This window comes from Microcaecilia unicolor, chromosome 10, assembly GCF_901765095.1.
Source record: "Microcaecilia unicolor chromosome 10, aMicUni1.1, whole genome shotgun sequence".
Classification (NCBI taxonomy): domain Eukaryota; kingdom Metazoa; phylum Chordata; class Amphibia; order Gymnophiona; family Siphonopidae; genus Microcaecilia; species Microcaecilia unicolor.
Genome location: NC_044040.1, coordinates 26,146,996 through 26,170,308, shown reverse-complemented (window position 1 = coordinate 26,170,308; position 23,313 = coordinate 26,146,996). Strand labels below are relative to the sequence as shown.

Genomic DNA, 23,313 nt, shown 5'->3' with positions numbered 1-23,313 from the left:
CAGTAAAACATGGGGACCGTGGGTCAATTTTAGCAAACAATGGAAAAGCTGCCGGTACTCACTACCCCCCTTCAAAAAAAGCCCTGCCCAAACCTACCCTTCTGTAAGTTGTACAACCTGCATTGAACACTGTACTGTGCTTTTCTCACCCAAACATCATCATAGCTTTGAACAATGTTTTTTATTTTTTTTGTGCGTCTCGGAATGGTGAAGGCCTATATCAGCCTAACCACTGGTTCCCATCATGCAGAACCCTTTGGATATTCAACTGCTGCAAGGGAAGAAAGCCATCCTTTGTGTAAAGGTAATGTTGCAGGGGTGAAGCACAGAGGGCTCAGCCAGTCATTTCTCCTGTGTGTCAGGATGTCAGTTCTGGTCCTGGTTCTGAGTTTGGAACCCTGACCACAGTAGCCATCACAGGGAGGTTCTTTCAGATTGGTCTCATATAAACCCCTTATTTAAAAAAAACATAGGAATTGAATGATGCAGGAACAGGTCTTATCAGTGAGTCTAATTATAGTAAAAATTATTAGGGCATGAGAATTAGTCATCAGAAAAGTAATTATTCACATTCCTGCTATCCACCTGTTACTGATGTACAAATCTGTCAAATACAGAGAGATAGTATATCTGCAGCCCTCACCTTAGCCCCTGGCTCTGTTTACTCATGATTCCGTGTCTTGCTTCATATTTTTAGCTCTGTTTGGAGTTTCTAAGAAACTCCTCGCCGTCTTTATTTCTTTGCACTTTTTCTCCCCTCCTCTCTCTGCCCCTTCTCCCTATAAAATTGCCTCAGTGGGAGCAGTAAGGATGGTATGAACACGAAACAGCACTGTCTGATAAAGGGGGAGGTAAGTCTTCTAAGTTATTTCGATTCTAGGAATGTTCTGAAGCAAGAGTCACTTTAGTTCACTCTGCAGCTGTCTGAGCAGACAAAACTGAGAAATATATATATAAATAATTATCTTTTGTTCTCAAGAAGTGCCTGAGCCCTGAAATTTGCCATGTTGAGAGAAATTGAAAGTATATAATTATGATGGTAAAGCAAATGGTTTTTTGATTGTGAGTGTGTGTGTGTGTGTTTTGTTTGTTTGTTTTTTTACAGTTTTGCTAGATTAGGGCATGGTGAAGTATTGAACCCAAAATATTGAATCACTGACTACATCTTTACCTTTAAGGGCACTAGTTAATAAACATGGTAAGAACAACCCCTCAGAGAGAATATTTGCATGTTTTATCGATTATACATAAGCTTTTGATTCAATCTGGCATCTTGGCCTCAACTTTTGATTTGTATCTCATCAACCTACGACACAATTAAATCGATGTACTCATCCATCAGCTTTAAAGTGAGCATAACTTAGACAGAGACAGAAAGCTTCAAAGAGGAATGAGGAATAAAACAGGACTGTAGCCTAAGCCCCATCCCTTCAATATCTATATTGACCATCACCCCACAGTACTGGAGAGATTCTCAGCCCCTGGATTACAACAGACTCAGAAAACAAATACCTGTGAGTTTTTTTTCCTTTACCACAGAAGGTGTACAAGAGAACCTAAACTCTCTAGAGACCTACTGGAAAACATGGGCCTCACAACCAGGAAATTATGCTGGACAGGGTTCCCCATTCCTTCCCAGTGCTCCGCAAACCCTAACACCAGCTCCGAGCTAGTTTAGGGCAGGGGCGTAGCCAGACCTCAGCGGGAGGGGGGGCCAGAGTCCGAGGTGGGGGGCACTATTTAGCCGCTTCCCCCCACCGCTCCCGCCACTTTGGATCCCCCCTCACCGCCGCCACCGCAACCCCCCCCCCCCCCCGCCACCACCGCAGCCCACCCGCCCCTGCCCCGCTGCTGCATCAGGTACCTTGTTTTCTGGTGGGGGTCCCCAATCCACGCCAGCTCAAGAGTCTTCTTCAGCGCCGGTCAACTCTGGCGCCGTCGTTGTGTGATCATCTGTTTCTGACGCCTTACGTCCTGCACGAGGCTACATGCATGGTGCAGGATGTAAGGCGTCAGAAACAGATGATTACACAATGAAGGTGCCGGAGTCGACCGGCGCTGAAGAAGACTCTTTGTCTGGCGGGGATTGGGGACCCCCGCCAGCAAACAAGGTACCTGATGATGCGGCGGTGGGGCAGGGGACGGGCGGTGGCAGGGGGGTCAAATGTAGAAGGGGCCAGGGTGTAATCTTTGGGGGCCTATGCCTCCGTGGCCCCATGTAGCTACGCCCCTGGTTTAGGGTTTGCCACAGGAACAGTGCCAATGAGCATTGATGAGGAATAATGAATTAGCTGTTGGGAATGCATTTGCATGCTACTTGCAGTCAGATCCCACGAGCGCGCTGTTTCACATGCTCGGGGGCTCTGATCATGGGGCAGGAGCAAATGTGGACACTGGTATGGCGCTAATAGCCTGCAGCGCCCTCGTTTGCTTCTGATCATCGGCCCAACATCTTTTTTCTTTCTTTTACTCATTACTCTCCTTTTGCTCTGTAGGAATCAACTCACTTTAATTTTCTAGGTTAATATGAATCTTTTTGTTTACTCAGCAATTCTTTATTCTTTGCAGAGAGAATTTTAAGATGGTGTCGTTCACCTCTTCTAGTCTCTGTCTTTTGGGGTGCCTGATCAGTTTCCCATTGGTAGAAGGTAATTGTTTCCTCTTTTCTCATTAATTCTGCCCCTACTGGTATGGACAAGAATGAGGGCGGGAGGAGAAAAGAGAAGGCTGACAAGGGACAAGATGGAGGTTTATAAAATCAAGAGTTGTGTAGACAACATTAATAGGGAAACGGATTAGTGGACCTGGCAGGGAACAAATAGAAAATGTAAATAAAATTTGAGAAAGCATTTTTCAAGTCAACAAAGTGAAGCTGAGGGTGAAGGCTGATGCCTTACCTCCCCTTTTACGAAGCCGCGCTAGTGGCCGCCGGTGCATGTAATGCCGACACAACCCATTCAAAGAACGAGCTGTGTTGTCATTGCCATGTGGGCTTTGTAAAAGGAGGGGTTAGTCAGCACCAGTTTCTTGTATGGCAGACTTGCAGAATGGCACAGTCCTCGCATTGTTTGGCATCATTGTGTAGTCTATTACTCCACCATTGGGGCAGGAGCAACTGGTGACTGGTTATTTATTTATTAGGATTTATTTACCGCCTTTTTGAAGGAATTCAGTCAAGGCGGTGTACAGTAAGAAGAAATCAAACATGAGCAGGGCCGCCAAGAGACTGAGCCGGGCCCGGGGCAGGGCTGACGCCACCGCCCCCCCCCCCCCCCTCCCACCAGAAGTACCTTGGCTGCCAGCTGCAGGCAGCACGTTTCCTTCCTCTGCCCAGCATTGCCTACCCCTGTGGCTGCTTTCCTCAGGTCGCACATGCTCAGTCTCAAAACTGAGCAGGCGCGGCCTGAGGACCCAGCAGCTGCTAGGCAGGCAATGCAAGGGGAACCTGGCTCCGGAGTTTTCTCTGTTCTGTTCCTGTTGGGACGCGAACACCCGGGTCCCGTCAGGAGCAGGAGAGAGAGAGAGACCTCTGCGCTGGCCCCCCCTGGAGGCCTGAGCCTGGGGAATTTTGCCCCCCCTCTTGGTGGCTATGAACATGAGCAATAGGCAATTACAGCAGTAAAAATATTCAAATAACAATACAAAGTATAGCATAGTATACTACTTACAATGTCAACCCAATACATAATAGAACATTTTAATTGACAGTGAAGGGTATAAACAAAGATGGAACATATAGATAGGTAAGAGAGTAAGAGGAGTTAGAAAGTAAGGTGACTAATTTAAAGAAAGGTGAACATGAAGAGATGGTTAAATATTATCTCAGCTAGGGTAGGAGTGGTTATGCCCTGTGAAGATGACATATATAGGGTAAGAGTCTGGAGAAGTCCTGGGGAATCAAAAGGCAGTCCAGGTTTCTTGTTTTTCACTGCAGGACCAGACTCAATTCCCCTGATATTCAGCCAGCGGCAGGCAGGGCAGTTAGTTTTTTGTCCGGCTGTAACTTAACTGGCCATGTGAATATTCAGTGCTGGCCAGCTAAGTTAATAGCGGGCAAAGATAGGACTGCGATATATACGATCCGGTTTGCCCGCTAAACTTAGCCAGCCAGAGCTTGAATATTCGTGGATAGCTTGATATAGTTAGTCATTATGAGCTAGATTCTATACATGGCACCTGAAAAATCCGCACAGAATAAATTTCTGCCTAAGCGTATTTTATAAATGGCGCCTAGATTTAGGTGCGGTATGTAGAATACGCCTAGTTCATATCCCAGTGCCTAGAACTATACGCATTCATTTACGCCAAAGGAACACATGAAGTAAATACTGGCACATAGATTTAGGCGCACAGGGGCATATTCTATAACAGTGCGCATAAATTTTAGAATGCCCACGAAACATCCATTTCCCTGCCCATAACCACGCTTCTTTTTGGCTCTGTGCATTAGAATTTAGGCGCTGTGTGTTACAGTTATGCGCATAAATTCTAATTATTGCCAATTACTGCTCACTGTTGCTTATTAAGTGTTGGATTATTTGTAGTAAATAATTAGCAGATTTTAGTACACACAGCTTCAGCTTTAGAAATGTTAATTTCTTTCTTCATCTCTCTCTCATTCACCCCAGAATAATTCACTGCTGAGTCACTTTAAAGTTGAAGTAACAAAACATCTGTTTACTCACAGTTTGTAGTTAGATTATAATCAGACAGGCTTATATATACATATTACTATACATTTGTATTATCAGCTCCTTCCATGTGCTTAGATGGTAATGGATGCTCACACCACCATAGATCCTCTCAGGTTAGGAGAGATCATGAGTTCCATGTGCTCCATGTGCTGCATGTGCTGCATCTGCTGTGTCTAACCCCCACAGGAAGTTACATAGCTGTGTGACCTCTCTAAGTAATTCACATCAGAGGTCACAGAGTAATCACAGAGAAATAATAGGTGACAGGCAATGCATGTAAAATACAATTACATTCCAACAAACCCCTTCTCATGCATAACTGTCATGCAATTATTTATTCATACAAAGTCCAAGCTTTATACGCAGATTCACAAAATGTTCTCTGGGTAACGGTTTGGTCATGATGTCAGCTGTCATCTCACTGGTGTGACAATAGTGTAGACTGATGACCCCTTCTTTCGCCAACTCTCGCACGTTGTGGTATTTCGTTGCGATGTGCTTGGTGCGTGACTGAACCTTGTCATTCTGTGACAGTCGGATGCAGCTCTGATTATCTTCCATTATCTGGATTGGTCTCTTTTCAGCTATTCCAAAATCCAGCAAAAGTTTTTCAATCCACATCAGTTCTCTGCACGCTTCCGATGCGGCCACATATTCAGCTTCTGTAGAAGACAAACTCACAATACTTTGTTTATGACTGGCCCATGAAATTTGTACATTTCCATACATAAACACATATCCACTTGTGGATTTATAATCAGAATGATCCCCTGCCCAATCTGAATCACAGTAACATATTAGTTTGGATTACTATTGGCTGAAATCTTTAATTTACAATCAATGGTACCCTTTAAATACCTTACCATCCTTTTAACTGCAGTCCAATCTGATTTGGTAGGTGAGCTGACCCTTCTGCTCAAAATTCCTACTGCATTTGCTATATCAGCCCTGTATGTGGTAGCTAGATATAAAAGCTTACCTATGGCTGATCTATATTGGATGTTATCTGGTAAAGGTTCTCTTACTGTTTCATCCTTCAGAAAATCAGTGATCATGGGAGTGCTTACAACTTGGGCATCTTGCATACCTAAACTTTCAATAAGCTCATTTATTTTCTGCTTCTGGCTTAGAAGATAAGAACCATCATTTTGTTTCTCAATTTCTATACCAAGATAGTATGACACATTACCAAGTTCTTTTATCTCAACATTGTGGTTTAAACACTTTACAATGTCCTTGTACTCTTGCTCACTTTCGCTTGCAATGAGCAGATCATCAACAAAAGCTAAAATGTATGCATATTGTCCATTTGTGCACCTAGTGTACAAACATTTATCTGCTTCACCTTGCTTAAATCCTAAACTTGTCAATATTTCATGCAATTTATCATTCCAACATTTTGCACTTTGCTTTAATCCATAAAGACCTTTGTTTAATTTACACACTAGCTGTCTTTGTTTTGTATTTATGAAACCTGTTGGCTGTTCCATGTACAAGTCTTCAGTTATATCTCCGTGAAGAAACGCTGTTTTCACATCAATGTGGTTGACTTGCATGCCTTTTGAGACTGCAATGCTCAGAAGTGTTCTGATTGTCGTGTGTTTCACTACAGGTGCAAACACTTCATCAAAATCTTCTCCATATTTTTGAAGATATCCCTTTGCCACTAATCTGGCTTTATACCTTTCCACTTTTCCTTGTGCATTCCTTTTTAACTTGAATACCCATTTGCATCCTATAGCTTTCTTGCCAGGAGGTAATTTTGTAAGAATCCAAGTATTATTTTTATCCAATGCATCAATTTCTTCTTGTGCAGCTTTATGCCATTCAGCAGCTTCTTCTGCTGGCATTTTCTCAATCTCATCCCATGTTAAGGGCTCTTGAGCTTCTGCTGACTTTGTTAGGTAAGACAGTCTTGGGGGTGGAACACCTTTGTTTTCCCTGGATGAGCGTCTGACAACAGGTTGGTCTGACCTTTCCGCATCCTCTAAATCTGAGAGTCCTTCTCCAATTGATTCCCCTTCTCCAACTGTACTGTCTTCTTCAATGATTCTTTCTGTGTCTGCTTCCTCTGCCTGTTCCTCGTTAGATACAGGTGAGTTGCTTTCAGACATCTGCCTTGGTATGGCATTTATATACACTGGCATGTCTATTATGGTTCTAGTTTCATATTCTGGATGATAAGGCTCATCTGGGATAATCCAGCCTTTATCAACCCTTTTGTTTTCATCAAAATATGTAACATGTCTTATGCCAACAATGCCAGTTTTCAGATTCAAAATTCTATATCCTTTGTGTCCTGGAGCATAGCCAACTAAAATGCCCCTTTCTGTTGTGGAATCCAGCTTATGCCTTCTTTGCTTTGGTATATGAGCATATGCTGTACTTCCAAATGTTCTTATGTGTGACAGGTTTGGCTTCCTACCATGCCATGTCTCATGTGGTGTGCGCTCAGCGCCTTTAGTTGGCATTCTGTTTTGTAGGTACACTGCTGTGAGAATGGCTTCCCCCCATAGTCTTTTAGGGAGATTGCTATCTGACAGCATACACCTGGTCATTTCCACAAGTGACCTAAATTTTCTCTCTGCAACAGAATTTTGCTCTGGTGTATAAGCTACTGTTGTGATATGTTGAATGCCTTCTTGTTCTAGAAATGTGCGCATGCTTTGTGAAGTGAACTCACCACCATTGTCGGTCTGAAGAACCTTTGGTTTTCTTTCAAATTTATTGCTCACCATGGCTACGTATTTCTTCAGCATGTCTGTGACTTGACTTTTTTCTTTCAGCAAATAGGCCACACAATATCTAGAGAAATCATCCAAGAATATTAGCACAAATCTGTTATTTCCCAATGATGGGATATTAAACGGTCCACATAAGTCACTGTGTATTAAGTCCAGTACTTTATTACTCCTATTTCCTGTGTATGCAGGAAATGAGGGTCTCACACCTTTTTGAGTAACACAGTCTATGCATTTCTCCATTTTACCAGCATCTGCACTTATCTGAATGCCGGTGGCCAGTTGCTTACTGTAAAGATCCTGGATCACCTTAGAATCACGATGTCCCAGGCGGCGGTGCCAGATTTCCAGACTACATTTACCATCATTCTTCCTTACTTGCGCCATATGTGAGGCTTCACCTGAAATGCTCAGTTTATAAACATCATTATGCATAAAAGCTTCAGCATACACTTCATCATTTTTAGAGATTGTGCACTTACTGTTTTCAAAATGAATCGCAAATCCCTTCTTATCTAATGTAGATACACTAAGCATATTGCAAACTGCTTGGGGAATATACAAGACATCACTTACAGGAATTTCTTTAACTTCATTAGACACTTTGCATTTTAAGAATCCAATACCTTTTGCTTGGATCTGAGCAGTCCCTGCGTTTGCAGTTTTAAGAATACCTTCCTCTGGACACATTTCCTGAAAGAAATCCTTACAATTGGTTAAATGGCATGTGCTCCCTGAATCCAAAATCCAAGTACTTTCATTTGAATTATTATTTACCATAGTCAAAGATTTTTCTGCCATTAGAAAGCCCTTGTGTTTATCTTTGTCCTTCATACATTTCCTGGTTTGAAAATTCTTTAGTTCCATTGGCTTAGGTGAGCTAGAGGGAGTGTTTTGTGTTTCCTTACACCATTTAGATACATGTCCCTCCTTTCCACATGAGTAGCAAATCAGCTTGCCCTTGGGTGGAGTTTTCCCATAGCTCCGCCTTCCTCTGTTCTTTGCCAAGAAATTTGTTTCATTTCTCTCTGACTTGCTTTGAGAACACATCTCCTCAGAATCATTTATTATGCATTCCTGCCTTAGTTTTGATGTTGTCTGTTCAAAAGATTGCCCTTCAATGGCCTCATTTACAGACCTAAAAACATCAAACTTCTTTGATAGTGAGGTAAAAAGAAATGCTCTTTTCAATGCATCACACATGGGAATTCCAGAAAGTTCTAACTTTTGAAATGAAGACATAAGATGCATAATGTGATCATTACATTTACTTTTATCCCTTAATTTGGTTTCATTCAACTCTGCCAGCCAAATTGGTTGCTGCTTTGCATATGTAGTTGCATACATAGTTCTCAGTTTATATAAAATGTCCTTTGGTGTATCTTTTCCCTCCACTAATATGGCTTGTTTCTCTGAGAGAGCTTCCAAAAGCATGCACTTCACATAATAGTTTGCATTGTCCCATTCAGCCATATTTTCAGCTGTTCTGTCTTGATCTAAGCATATATTTAATCTTTTTGCTCGAAGGAGACATATGAATCTTAATTCCCACTGCCGATAATTAAACTCAGTTAATTTAGGCACCTTGAGAGAATAGAACAATGGTGAATTTCTTCCCTCAGCCATTTTCTTAGCCTTCTGTCTGCTGTGTGGGGGGAGAGAGAGACAGACTGAATCTTTCCTTTAAAACTTAAGAGAAAAATGTGGCCTTTTTTTTCTGCCTGGTAATATTTCTCTTCTTTTTCAATTCCTGGACCCTGGGCCCATAACCCTTTTGTTGGATTATTTGTAGTAAATAATTAGCAGATTTTAGTACACACAGCTTCAGCTTTAGAAATGTTAATTTCTTTCTTCATCTCTCTCTCATTCACCCCAGAATAATTCACTGCTGAGTCACTTTAAAGTTGAAGTAACAAAACATCTGTTTACTCACAGTTTGTAGTTAGATTATAATCAGACAGGCTTATATATACATATTACTATACATTTGTATTATCAGCTCCTTCCATGTGCTTAGATGGTAATGGATGCTCACACCACCATAGATCCTCTCAGGTTAGGAGAGATCATGAGTTCCATGTGCTCCATGTGCTGCATGTGCTGCATCTGCTGTGTCTAACCCCCACAGGAAGTTACATAGCTGTGTGACCTCTCTAAGTAATTCACATCAGAGGTCACAGAGTAATCACAGAGAAATAATAGGTGACAGGCAATGCATGTAAAATACAATTACATTCCAACAGATAGCTTGATATAGTTAGTCATTATGAGCTAGATTCTATACATGGCACCTGAAAAATCCGCACAGAATAAATTTCTGCCTAAGCGTATTTTATAAATGGCGCCTAGATTTAGGTGCGGTATGTAGAATACGCCTAGTTCATATCCCAGTGCCTAGAACTATACGCATTCATTTACGCCAAAGGAACACATGAAGTAAATACTGGCACATAGATTTAGGCGCACAGGGGCATATTCTATAACAGTGCGCATAAATTTTAGAATGCCCACGAAACATCCATTTCCCTGCCCATAACCACGCTTCTTTTTGGCTCTGTGCATTAGAATTTAGGCGCTGTGTGTTACAGTTATGCGCATAAATTCTAATTATTGCCAATTACTGCTCACTGTTGCTTATTAAGTGCTGTTAAAAATGCTGATTGGCTTATTAAGCCAATTAAATTACACGCATTGTTACGGAATACGCTTGGATTTTGGTGCAGAACATTAGGCGTGCTATATAGAGTCCCGGGATATCTGCTAAGTGCTAATATTCAACAGAGATAACTGACTATCTTGCGCTGAATATTAGTGCTTTAGTCGGATAAGTGCTATTTAACCGTCCAGGAACCATTCCAGGCCGGTTAAATAGCGCTGAATATCGGGCCCAATATTTTAAAAGTTTTGTTTATGTTTTTGGCTTCTTTTAAAAATTCCATTGGTTTGTTGCCCCCCCCCCCCCCCCCCATTTCAAACTAATGAAATAAACGACAAAATTAAACAAAACAAAATTCTGTGCACACACCCCCCCTAGATTGGGGATTGCTGGTTGTGGAAGCTTGAACGGTGAAGCAAGTTTAGTAAAGAACACTAAAACATGGCCCTTCTGCTTACAAATACAGGTGCTTCTGTGAGGTCTAGCTGTGCTCCCGGCTGGTTTTTCTACAAGTCCCACTGTTACGGATACATCAGGCAGAAACAACCCTGGGCAGCAGCAGAGGTAAGAGTTAGGGGAGAAAACTGGGGTGGACTGACAGTGGTCGGGGCTCCCGGGCAATAAGGATAATTTAGAGACCCTCCGCCATTGCCCGCTGCCGCACCACTACTGCCGCCCCCTCACGCACATCACAGCCCCTCCCACACACTACAGACCACTGCAAGTGGGTCCTACCTTGAAGGTCCCTGGTGGTCTACTGGCTTCTTCGGGGGCAGCCGGGCAGGAAAGAATCCCATTCTTTCCTGCTCACTATCGCTAGTGTGTCCGGGACCAGCACCGGCATGTTTTCAAAATGGCTGCCGAGACTTCCTGCAGCAGTTTCACAGGCCTCAGCAGTCTCTGCAGCAATTTATAAAAACGGTGGCGCCAGCCTGGACACAGTAGCAGCAGCAGGCAGGAAAGAGTGGGATTCTTTCCTGCCCGGCTGCTCCTGAAGAAGCCACTAGACCACCAGAGTCCTTCAAGATAGGACCACTGGTGGTGGCAGGCAACCGGGCAGAGCCTCTGGGCCCTCGGGCACTGCCCGGTTGCCCAAATGGTCTGTCTGCCCCAGTGGTATAGCCACAGGTGAGCTTAGGTGGGCCGGGGCTCACCCACTTAGGGCTCAGGCCTACCCAAAAGTAGCACATGTTTAGATTTGGAGAAAAACATTATGCAGCTAAGTACCTCTACATTTTGAAAACTGTTGAAATTGAATAAAAATTTACATTGCACTGGGAGGTTTTTTTTATGCCAATGACGAGGAAGTCCTGCACGACCAGCTGATTGTTAATTGCTGGGAGCGTCTTGAGGCTTTTTCCTCCCTTGTTTTTCTAATGTTTACTTTTCTTTATGAGAACCCATATTTATAGTGTTATTACACCCTCATAACATTGTTACCTGTCCTCCCTCATATATCCTTAACCACCACTCTGATCTTGACACTGTGTCGTAAAGTTACAACATACCAGTAAGAAATCATTCAGATGGTAACTACAAATAAGTTTAGTTGGTTTATTTCAGTGCTAGAAATGAAGTGCAGCATTCTAGTCCCGTCTGTGGCTGTCTCTGTGGCCTCTGTAGCTCATGTACAACAACAAATGAATAATTCATACATTGAATCAACAGTCTGCAAAGACCTCAGTGCCAGTGACTGATATGGGATATAGATCACACAGTGCCAAAATAAGTCTAATCACAGTCCCTGTGCGATAAGGCATAAGATGTGTTGCAAAAAAAACAGAAGAAACCAGTCTTCGCAAAACAGTCAACGGAAAACAAAGAACAGTGAAAATGACCAAAAAAAATAAATAAAATAGGTGACACTTCAGTTGAAAATCCAATTAAAACAATTTAATGAACAAAAATGGAGTTAAAAAATACAATGAAAAAGTCGGTGAATAAGACTTGACACAGTCTCGCCTTGACTACTGCAACTTACTCCTCACCGGCCTCCCACTTAGCCATCTATCCCCCTTCAATCTGTTCAGAACTCTGCCGCACATCTTATATTCCGCCAGAACCATTATACTCATATCACCCCTCTACTTAGGTCACTTCACTGGCTTCCAATCAGATACCGCATTCAGTTCAAGCTCCTCCTTCTTACCTACAAATGCACTCAGTCTGCTGCCCCTCGCTACCTCTCTACCCTCATCTCCCCTTACGTTCCCGCCCGAAACCTCTGCTCACAAGACAAATCCCTCCCCTCAGTGCCCTTCTCCACCACCGCCAACTCCAGGCTCCGCTCATTCTGCCTCACCTCACCCTATGCTTGGAACAACCTTCCTGAGCCCCCTCCCTACCCATATTCAAGTCTTTGCTGAAAGCCCACCTCTTCAGTGCTGCTTTCGGCACCTAACTCTTACCTTTCAGGAAATCCAGACTGCCTCAATTTGACGGCCCCTATCGGACTGACTGTTCACTTGTCCTTTAGATTGTAAGCTCTTTGAGCAGGGATTGTCTTTCTATGTTAAATTGTACAGCGCTGCGTAACCCTAGCAGCACTTTAGAAATGTTAAGTAGTAGTAGTAGTAGTAGTTGTGTTTCGACCTATGTGGCCTGCATCAGGAGTCTTTTTGCCATCCAAAAGGTCACTTTTTGGATCTTTCACCGCATAATCTGATCAATTTATTTTCGTCTTCTTGAAATTGAGCTTGAGGTTATGTTGTAGCATCGCTAAGAGCAACTTCTTGGATTTCTCTCATCTAGCGTCTAACCGCAAGTGTTAGCCTGGATTTGAGAGCATAAACAGGCATAAGATGTGACACTGGCTTTTCAATCTTTAATTCCACAGTTTGAGTGTCACAGTTACGGACACGAAGCCCATCTCGCTTCCATCCTTGACGATGCAGAGGCCAGTATCCTTGCCAGTCATATCGCTGCTTACCAGACTAAGATTGGTGTTTGGATAGGACTCCATGACCCCGAGAAGGTAAGGATGGATCTGGACCTGTAGCTGCTTCCTTCATGGTCCGCTAGAGTCCATTAGCTGTCTGTGCTTAGAAATGAGGGGGAATCTCTAACTCTACACATGATTTAATCCACTAAATATTCCACTTCTGAGCTGTCATCATCACAGTCCTTTATTTCATTTTTATTTTATTTTACAATTTTTTTACTCTGTCACAGTGTCTTTATGTGTAATGTTATTCTTTATATATTATATAATTCTGTATGGGGTTTTTTTTGTTCGCCACCTAGAGTTGGAGATAGTGCAGGTCACATGTTTTCATTAATACGGTAAATAAAATAAAATAGATATTCAGATAGTGGCTGAATATTACCACTCCTGGAGCCGGCATTGAACATCGACTGGCACCCACATAAATTCCGGATGGCTCAGTGGCTGACCCCGGATATTCAATGCCACTGCTTAGGCATGACCCAACATTAGTTGAATATTCTAATGCACGCTTACTAGGTGTATCATTAGTATTATGCTAACATTGTATTATATCTCTGGTATTTCCAGTGCTGTTAAATATGTATATTTTTGATATTGTTTCATGGTAGTTCTATTATTAGGTTTCAATTTCAGTTTAGATCCTACCTCCAGAATGCCGACTTGTCTGTATTCAAGTTAAACACAGATATATGTTGGCCCGTATGTTGACTTGTATTGGAAGAAATTTCTATGGGAGGGGTAATAATGTATAGATTTGTCTGCACGTGAAAGCTTTTATACACGTTGAACAGGCCTGTTATAAAGTTGCACAGCAGTGTACACCCCAGCAGCGTAGCCAGACCTGCCATTTTGGGCGGGCCCCACATTAACCTGGGTGGGCTGTTCCCAACCCCACCCCTACACAGTAATTTTAAAATATTCCCTCCCCCCCCGGCATTTTCTTCTGTCTCCCTCGGCCTACCTTGGCAGCGCTTTCTCCCTTCGCCATCCCCTCCCTCTCTTCTGACGGCTCTCCCCGTCCGTGTGGTCTGTTTATTTTTAGTCCTTGATGCGCCGTTCTCCCTCCAGCACCGCACCGGCGATTCCGATAGCCTTTTGCCAGCGTGCGTCGTCGGGGACGGGGCCTCTCAGGCACGTCCTGAGGTGGGATGCGCCTGAGAAGCCCCGCCCATGACGATGCACGCTGGCAGAAGGCTATCGGAATCGCCGGTGCGGTCCTGGAGGGAGAACGGCGCTTCAAGGACTAAAATTAAACAGACCACACGGATGGGGAGAGCCAGCAGAAGAGGCAGGAAAAGATGGCTTGGGTTGGGGCTTGTTAGGGTGGGCGCTGGGCGGGCCTGAAGGAAAAGTGGCTGGGCCTGGGCCCATCCAGGCCCACTCGTGGCTATGCCCCTGGTACACCCATATAAGTACAGAAATGTAGTTTGTGTGCACTTCGCAGGCAATTCTATATATGGCGCCGAATGTTAGGTGTTACTTCCGCTCCAACCTTTTGGCGTGAAAAAGCATTATAATGGACATAAGGTGCTAAAATGGGGCAAAAATAGCAGATCTGCGCAAAAACACACCTACGCACCTATGAATAGAATAGTTGTAAGTGTTTCTGTACAGGTCTGAAAAGAAGGCATGGCTATAGGAGGGGCATTCGTGGGCCAGGGGTGTTCCCTTAAAATGCACGAGTGTTATAGAATTCAGGGGATCTGTGGCCAACTTACACGCTGGGATTTACACCTGGTTTCAGTTGGTGTAACTCCTCGAGCCCAACGTTGAGCGCAAATCCCAGAGCTATGATCTCTTCTATAAAGGGCACCAATCCCAGAATGCCCATTATGGAATACTTTTCGGCGCTGATTTTATTTGGCACTGAATTTTGAGCGTCATTTGGAGATTTTTCTCCTTATTTTCTAAACCGCACCTCAAAAAAGACATAGTGGAATTGGAAAAGGTGCAGAGAAGGGCGACAAAGATGATACAGGGGTTGGGACGACTTCCCAATGAGGAAAGGTTGAAGAGGCTGGGGTTCTTCAGCTTGGAGAAGAGGCAGCTGAGGGGGAGATATGATAGAGGTCTATAAGATAATGAGTGGAATGGAACGGGTTGATGTGGAGCATCTGTTTACGCTTTCCAAAAATACTAGGACAAGGGGGCATGCGATAAAGCTGCAGTGTGGTAAATTTAAAACAAATTGGAGGAAAGTTTTCTTCACTCAACGCATAGTTAAACTCTGGAATTCGCAGCCGGAAAAAGTGGTTAAGGCGGTTAACTTAGAGGACTTCAAAAAAAGGTTGGACGGTTTCCTGGAGGAAAAGGCCATAGAATGTTATTGAATGGACGAGGGAATAATACACTGTTTCTAGGAGGGGCGGGACAAATTGTTTGTTCTTTTGGCCGCTGTTGGTGACGGAAGCCCAGCATCCTGTCTCCGACAGCGGCCAATCCTGGCCCCAAGAACCCGGCAACCCCCCCCCCCCCCCCAAATAATAATAATTTTTCCCTTTTTTTTAAATAATGTCCAATGGACTTTTCCTTCAGGAATCTGTCCAAACCCCCCTTAAACTCCGTAAGGCCAATTGCTGTCACCACATTCTCCGGCAACGAGTTCCATGCATTACTTAGGCATGAATCGGGCATATTCTATAACAGTGCGTGCAATTTTTCAAAACATCCACAACCCGCCCATGGCCACACCCCTTTTGAGATCCACGCATTAGAATTTCCGTGCACCACTTTTACAGAATATGCTTAGAAAGTTGCACATATAAATTCTAATTAGTGCCAATTACTGCTGATAATTGCTTACTATTGGCCAATTATCAGCGCCATTTGGCTTGTTAAACAATTGAGTACGCGATTTGGCCGCACTGCCAAATTTGTGTGTACTTCTTTAGTTACCTCACAATGACTACGTTTACTATAACTTGTAATATTCTCCTCAAGTCTTTGTAATTGTAATTGTATTTACTATGTAAGCCGCGTTGAGCCTGCAATGTGTGGGAAAGCGCGGGGTACAAATGTAATAAATAAATAAATATATAGAATCTGGGGGTAAGTGTAGATTTTATCTGGCAAGTCCAATAGAAAAATACCAGGTACCCGTTTTCTTAATGATAAGCTATATTAATTTCTAACATGTTGCTATTTCAGGACAACCCCATCATATATGCATTTGTGTACCTTCCTCATCACAGTTTTTTCACCATTTAGGAGTGCTATGGTAAATTATTTGCCATTTGGACTTGGTGAGATGCCTTCAGAAATAAACTATACTTGGCTTTGTACGTTTTTCTCCAAGTTCATGGTACGGGTATGTGCCCAGCACTTTTTTCAGGTTAGCATTAACATGGATCCTTCCATGAATCATGTGGTGAAGGGACTCAACCTAGTGACGCTCCCTCCGAACCCTTGAAAAACCTGATCTTTTGCAAACAAGACCGTCAGTAAAGAAAACATTTAACATATGAGCGGTCAAAGAACACGGTGATTTGACCGGGAACCTGAGAAACAGGGTATATCTGGCAAGACGAGAAGATCGCCCGCAGAGAAAATGAAGCTAGCGGAGGGTAAGATGATACTGAGTTTCAGAACAACAATCCTTAATCATCATGTCAGTGGAGGTTACGCACAATCTAACACATTGTGTCACAGCAGCGTTGGAGAACAAAATGTCACAACTACAAACAGCTGGTCAAGAAATGAGGGAGACTTTGGTGATGCAAGACAGAAGGATTATAGATCATGAACATTGAATAACAGCACAAGAGGGAATGACCAGGAACTTGCTTATGCCCCTAGTACATCACCTGCCTGACGTTTTTGCAAAGATTGCTTTTTCTTTTATAACATGTGTCCTGCAGTGTATTTTTTTTTTTTGTTACATTTGTACCCCGCGCTTTCCCACTCATGGCAGGCTCAATGCGGCTTACATGGGGCAATGGAGGGTTAAGTGACTTGCCCAGAGTCACAAGGAGCTGCCTGTGCCTGAAGTGGGAATCGAACTCAGTTCCTCAATTCCCCAGGACCAAAGTCCACCACCCTAACCACTAGGCCACTCCTCCACTGTTGCTACTATTTGAGATTCTACATGGAATGTTGCTATTCCACTAGCAATATTCCATGTAGAAGTCGGCCCTTGCAGATCACCAATGTGGCCGCACAGGCTTCTGCTTCTGTGAGTCTGACGTCCTGCACATACGTGCAGGACATCAGACTCACAGAAACAGAAGCCTGCGCAGCCTTCTACATGGAATGTTGCTAGTGGAAAAGCAACATTCCATGTAGAATCTCCAATAGTAGCAACATTCCATGTAGAATCTCCAATAGTATCTATTTTAGTTTTGTTACATTTGTACCCCACGCTTTCCCACTCATGGCAGGCTCAATGCGGCTTACATGGGGCAATGGAGGGTTAAGTGACTTGCCCAGAGTCACAAGGAGTTGCCTGTGCCGGGAATCGAAATCAGTTCCTCAGTTCCCCAGGACCAAAGTCCACCACCCTAACCACTAGGCCACTCCTTACAATATAACATGCTTTTGGTACCATCATGTGTAATAACAATGACAAAGCATTTTAATTCTACCTGCAGAACAAAGTTCCAAACTCCTGGAACTTTTTTTTTGGACCGACAGTCTGCCAGATTTCACTATAAAGCTATCATTTTATGCACATAGGTTTTACTATTGCTATTTTGCATGTGGATGGGCTTAATATGTTGAATTTTACCCCTTTATGCCCCAAAATTTGTTTCCCAATTCTGGAATACTGCAGACTCATACAGTCTGCACCCAAGGGCCTGGATACTCACCTCACTGCTCATGCTGATTTCGCTGACATGAAATTATTTTATGGACATGTCAATTTTTTGTCATTTATTTCGAAATTTGTCAAATTTCTTGTCGGTTGGTAACTATACCCCAGGTTCTTGCTAAAAATGATCAGCAGTCCAAGAAGTAACTCCCGGTAAGGGCCATGGCCCTTCCCTATAATGTGTTGATGTTTCTTCTTTACTCAGTCCCCTTTACCCATGTGTATGGCATCGCTACATTTCATCTTGTGTAATCTGAACATCAGCTTTAGCTGGATGTTGCTTCCTGTCTGTCCCATTGTGTGAGTAGCTCTTGCTGTCTCTGCAGAATCAGCGATGGAAGTGGAATGACGGTTCCTTGTATAACTACAAAGCCTGGAAAGCAGGAGAAGCCAAGAATTCCGTAAATGGAGGATACTGTGTAGTTCTTGCAAGTGGGTCTGGTGAGTATGAAACATGCTTCTGTCACATCATACACAGTGTTGGGAAAAAAAACAGGACCCTCAACATTTTTCTAAATAACCCAGAAACTTCTGCCTGAAATTTGAGACATTTCTGAGTACTTTATTTTTCAACAGAATGGAGCTCCGCTCCAGCTAATTCAGCTCGCAAGAGTTGAGCTCTTAATTAATGAAACCCCAGAATTCATTGAGCCAACAGCTCTGTAGTATCAAAGACTTTGTGAATGTGTCAACATTGGAGGACGCTTTGAACACAAATTATGAATTAACTAAGAACAAAAAAAAACCATTATACTAATGCAGTCATTCTGAACCAATGTGTCGGGACAAACTGTGTGTGCCCATGAGAAGGGACTGGGAGGTGTGCCCCCAAAGGTTTGGCATAAACAGCAAGCCTGTACTTTCCTTAACATCTATGCCTACAAGCTGGAAGAACCAGAGATCCAGAGTCGGGGCAGACTGAGGGTGGTTTGGGCCCCTGGGCACTGAAGTTGGTCTGGGCCCCTAGGTAACACGTAGGTTACCGTGTGTAAACAGACAAAATACCACAAAATGCTTTAACGTATTCTGCGGTAGCCTGTTAGCATGTGCTAGCCGAGCATTAAAGGCTTAATGCCCCTTAGTAAAAGGACCCTAAACTGTTCCAAAGTTAAAATTTAAAAAAAAGTAAACACCCAGAAATTACACAGGAAACTAAACAAAATTAAATTTTTATGTCTGCCCACCCCAGTGCTCAAAATGTTGCAGAAACATCCACCCCGATACAGTCGGAAGAATATAATATCTGCTCCCTGCTCTCAATTTATACAGAGAGTTGTTGTATAATGAGGAGGATAACAGGATCAAGTCTCAGAAATTGTCATCTTTTTTCTTATCACTTTTCTTGCATAGGTTTTAAGAAGTGGAAGAACTCAGCCTGTGATGTTGGAAAGCATTTCCTTTGTAAATATAAACCCTAAAAAATGGTTCAACTCAAAGACAGATTGTTTTATGCAAACTTATCCCTGTACACAGGGCCGCCGAGAGACTGAACCGGGCCCAGGGCAGGGCCACCGCCGCTGGGCCTGGGGCAGGGCCGCTGCCGCCACCCCCCCCCCCCCCCATCGCTGCCGCTGTCGCTGCTGCCCCCGCAACAGGATTACAATACCTTGGCTGGCGGGGATCCTGAGGCCCCATCAGCAGAAGACGTCTTCCTACAGCGCTAACTGCCAGCCCCTGCAGCTGCTTTTCCTCTCAGGGCATGCTTGGTTTCAAAACCGTGCATGCGCTCCAAGGGGAGCCCAGCGCCGGAGTTTTCTCTTTCTCCTGCTCCTGTCAGGATGCGATTACTTGGGTCCCGTCAGGAGAAGGAGAGAGACAGAGAGACCCCGGCACCAGGCCTCCCTTGGAGGCCAAGGCCCGGGAAAATTTGCCCTCCCCCCTCTTGGCGGCCCTGCCTGTACATCCAGTTCTGCACTTTTCTAGTATCCATTCCCAAATAGCATTATCTATAGCACTTGTCTCCTTTATCTTTCTCCCAGGGTGACAAGGTTTACTTTATTGGATTTGCTTGACTGCCTTTTGAACATAAGCATCAATACTATTCACATGACTAAAACAAATATTGTAAAAACATTAATAGAATTCAACATATAAAGGCATTAAAACAAACAGTCCTTTGAGTACTTTTATGCAATAAAATTGTTTTTATATATCTCGTCCACGTGGTTTCTTCTAGAAGTGTCCTATTGACTATACTACTCTGCCCTTTCAGCATCTACTCTCCGTAGTGCTCTATGTTCCTCCACTTTGTGGTAATCTTTTCCATTAAAACAAACAAACACATCGTAAGCACCGCAGGTATACACTGACTGGTCTTATCTACCTGAAGTCGAAAAGTCTAACAGATTGCCATTGATGAACCAGAGGCTTGAGTACAGAAACCAGTTTATAAACCACTTTTGAAGTTAGGTACAGCCTCGATGTTGAAGTCATACTGTTTGAAAGGACTTAACTTAATATAGATTCTTGACTATCTTGGGGGGGGGGGGGGCAAACACTCCCTTCCTCAGGTCAGAACAGAAGTGAACAAAGAAGAAAAGCTACAAAAATGGTATGGGATTTGTGTTGCAAACCGTACGAGGAGAGACTTGCCGACCACCTGAACATGTATACCTTGGAGGAAAGGAGAAACAGGGGTGACATGATACAGACGTTCAAATATTTGAAAGGTATTAATCCGCAAATGAACCTTTTCCGGAGACGGGAAGGCGGTAGAACTAGAGGACATGAATTGAGGTTGAAGGGGGTCAGACTCAGGACTAAAGTCAGGAAGTATTTTTTCACGGAGAGGGTGGTGGATATGTAGAATGCCCTCCCGCGGGAGGTGCTGGAGATGAAAACGGTAATGGAATTCAAACATGCGTGGGATAAACACAAAGGAATCCTGTTTAGAAGGAATGGATCTACAGAATCTTAGCGGAGATTGGGTGGCAACGCCAGTAATTGGGAAACAAAACAGGAGCTGGGCAGACTTCTATGGTCTATGCCCTGATTGTGACTGAATAGATAGGGATGGGCTGGAGTGTAAATTTTAAGAGGCTTTGACATTAACTTCAGAACTTAGTACAAGAAAAGTACTGGGCAGATTTCTACGGTCTGTGCCATGAGAAAGTCAAGGGCAAATCAAACTCGGGTATACATATAAAGTATCACACACCATGTGAAATGAGTTTATCTTGTTGGGCAGACTGGGTGGACCATTCAGGTCTTTATCTGCTATCATTTACTATGTTACTATGTAATAAAAATGGTAATACTAGATAATATAATAATGATTCACTTATATTATCCAGTATTGCCATCTTTTACTCATTCTGTCCCCCATTATCTAATCAAGGATGTGTATTAAGTTAACCCAATAAAAAGGTATCACCTTTATATCTGGGCATTAAAGTAAATTAACATGGCAACTGCACTACTTTTAGTTCTCTTAATTACATATACACTGCCCTAGGCCCAATCCCACCAGCTTCAAGTGTTCCCTACATGTTCAGTTGCAGCTGAAGCAGAATAATTCATAAACTATTTTAAAACTTTGTATTTCTTGGTCTTCTATTCTTCCTTTAATTTTTCATTTTCCTTCTTTGGTCTCTGTTTTCTATCTATCTATCTATCTATCTATCTATCTATCTATCTATCTATCTATCTATCGTCTTTATTTAAAAGGCCATTTTGGAAGCCCAGAAAAATATATTCCACACAAAGGTTGCAAGAAGGTTAAATAATGACCAGTGTGGCTTAATGGTGAGGTGATAAAGGCAGTAAAAGCCAAAAAGGCATTATTCACAAAATGGAAAGCAGACTCTAATAAAGAAAATAGGGATGAGAACAAGTACTAGTAAGTCTGATGTAAAAATAAATAAAAAGTACTAAGGTAGGCAAAGAGTGACTTTGAAAAAAGCTTGGTGTAGAAGCAAAAACTATTACTAAAAACGTTTTCAAGTACTTCTGAAGCAAAAAACCTGTGAGGAAGTCAATTGGACCACTGGACAACAAAGGTGCACAAGGAGTGCTCAGGAAGGATTTCTTTGCTTTGATCTTTACTGAGGAAGATGTTGGGAACATATTACATTCTTGTACCTTCCCCCTTCTCCCACCCCCAAGGTTATACCCCAACCTACTGTTGTCACTCTAGCATGAACAATTATAACCTCACAAGTGAAGTTCAACGTACAGAATATCCTACAAATAGCAGCATGATGAGGATTCCTCCAGAGGTTGTTCCTATACTTGTATACATTGGAGCAGTTGAGTCTAATCATATCCCCTTAAATTCAATCACACCTTTTCCATGGAATTCTATGTAAATATCCATTCCTAAGTCCAAAGCCCTAGAGTGAAGCATCAGGAGTTCCTTCCTAACCTTTTGAATGTTAACAGTCATATCAGGAAAACAACTGAAATAGTTTGACCACTATTAGAGGCAAGATGCTGTGCTTGATGGACTTTCGGGTTGACCCAGTATGGAAATTCTTATGTTCTTAAGAGGGTAAATTGAAAGTTATATTTTAGAGAAAAATAGTGTCAATAAAACTGTTGTGGTTCGAGTTCCCTGAATATTTTGAAATAGGCTAAAAACTATATTTATACTGTACTTATATTCCAAACAGAAAAAGAACATTCCTTGTGTAATGTTGTACTCGTTAACAAGAAGGTCAGATCATGTCTGGATTTAATGACAGGGTCTAGTAATGATTAGCCAACCAATTTAAGCTTTAAGCAGAGAAACTACACAGCTTGTGACTGTGAGTTAGCATTTTATGTTCCAATAACAGGCTAACACCAGTCATTCATTTAAGTATAAAAAATGGGTGCATGGAACAGCCTCCCAGCAGAGGAAGGTAGAAACAAGGACAGTATAGAAATTCAAGAAAGTATGGGCCAAGGGGATTTCTGAGGGGCACGAAGTGATTCCAAAGGTGAGCAGGAGGTGTGGATGGGCCACATGATCCATAAACCGCTACTAAACGGACTTGGAAAACTCCAAAATTCCAGGAATAACATGTATAGAATGTTCGTACGTTTGGGAAGCTTGCCAGGTGCCCTTGGCCTGGATTGGCCGCTGTCGTGGACAGGATGCTGGGCTCGATGGACCCTTGGTCTTTTCCCAGTGTGGCATTACTTATGTCCTCTACTTGGCTCACTTTTATTACATAGAGCAGTGATTTAACCTATTGTGATGTCATAGTGGCTCATTCCACCAATAAGAGCCAACCTCATTAGTGATGTTACAATGGCTTGATTGTATAGAATGTTTGTACGTTTGGGAAGCTTGCCAGGTGCCCTTGGCCTGGATTGGCCGCTGTCGTGGACAGGATGCTGGGCTCGATGGACCCTTGGTCTTTTCCCAGTATGGCATTACTTATGTACCTGCTCTTATGTTCTGCAGAATGATATTACATAACCACAAAAGAGTTCCCAGTGAGAAAACCAAAACAAGTAACAGAAAAACAACAGGCTCTGTGTAA

General features: G+C 43.0%; 1 protein-coding gene across 1 annotated transcript; it reads left to right on the top strand.

Annotated features, from left to right (window-relative positions):
• Positions 1-655: 655 nt before the first annotated feature.
• LOC115479152 (regenerating islet-derived protein 4-like) lies at positions 656-19,356 on the top strand. The gene is made up of 6 exons (XM_030216931.1): positions 656-851; positions 2,569-2,648; positions 10,558-10,655; positions 12,928-13,065; positions 18,172-18,286; positions 19,196-19,356. Exons 2-6 carry the CDS (start codon positions 2,582-2,584, stop codon positions 19,261-19,263), a joined length of 486 nt encoding a protein of 161 aa, XP_030072791.1. The 5' UTR covers positions 656-851; positions 2,569-2,581; the 3' UTR covers positions 19,264-19,356.
• Positions 19,357-23,313: the final 3,957 nt, after the last annotated feature.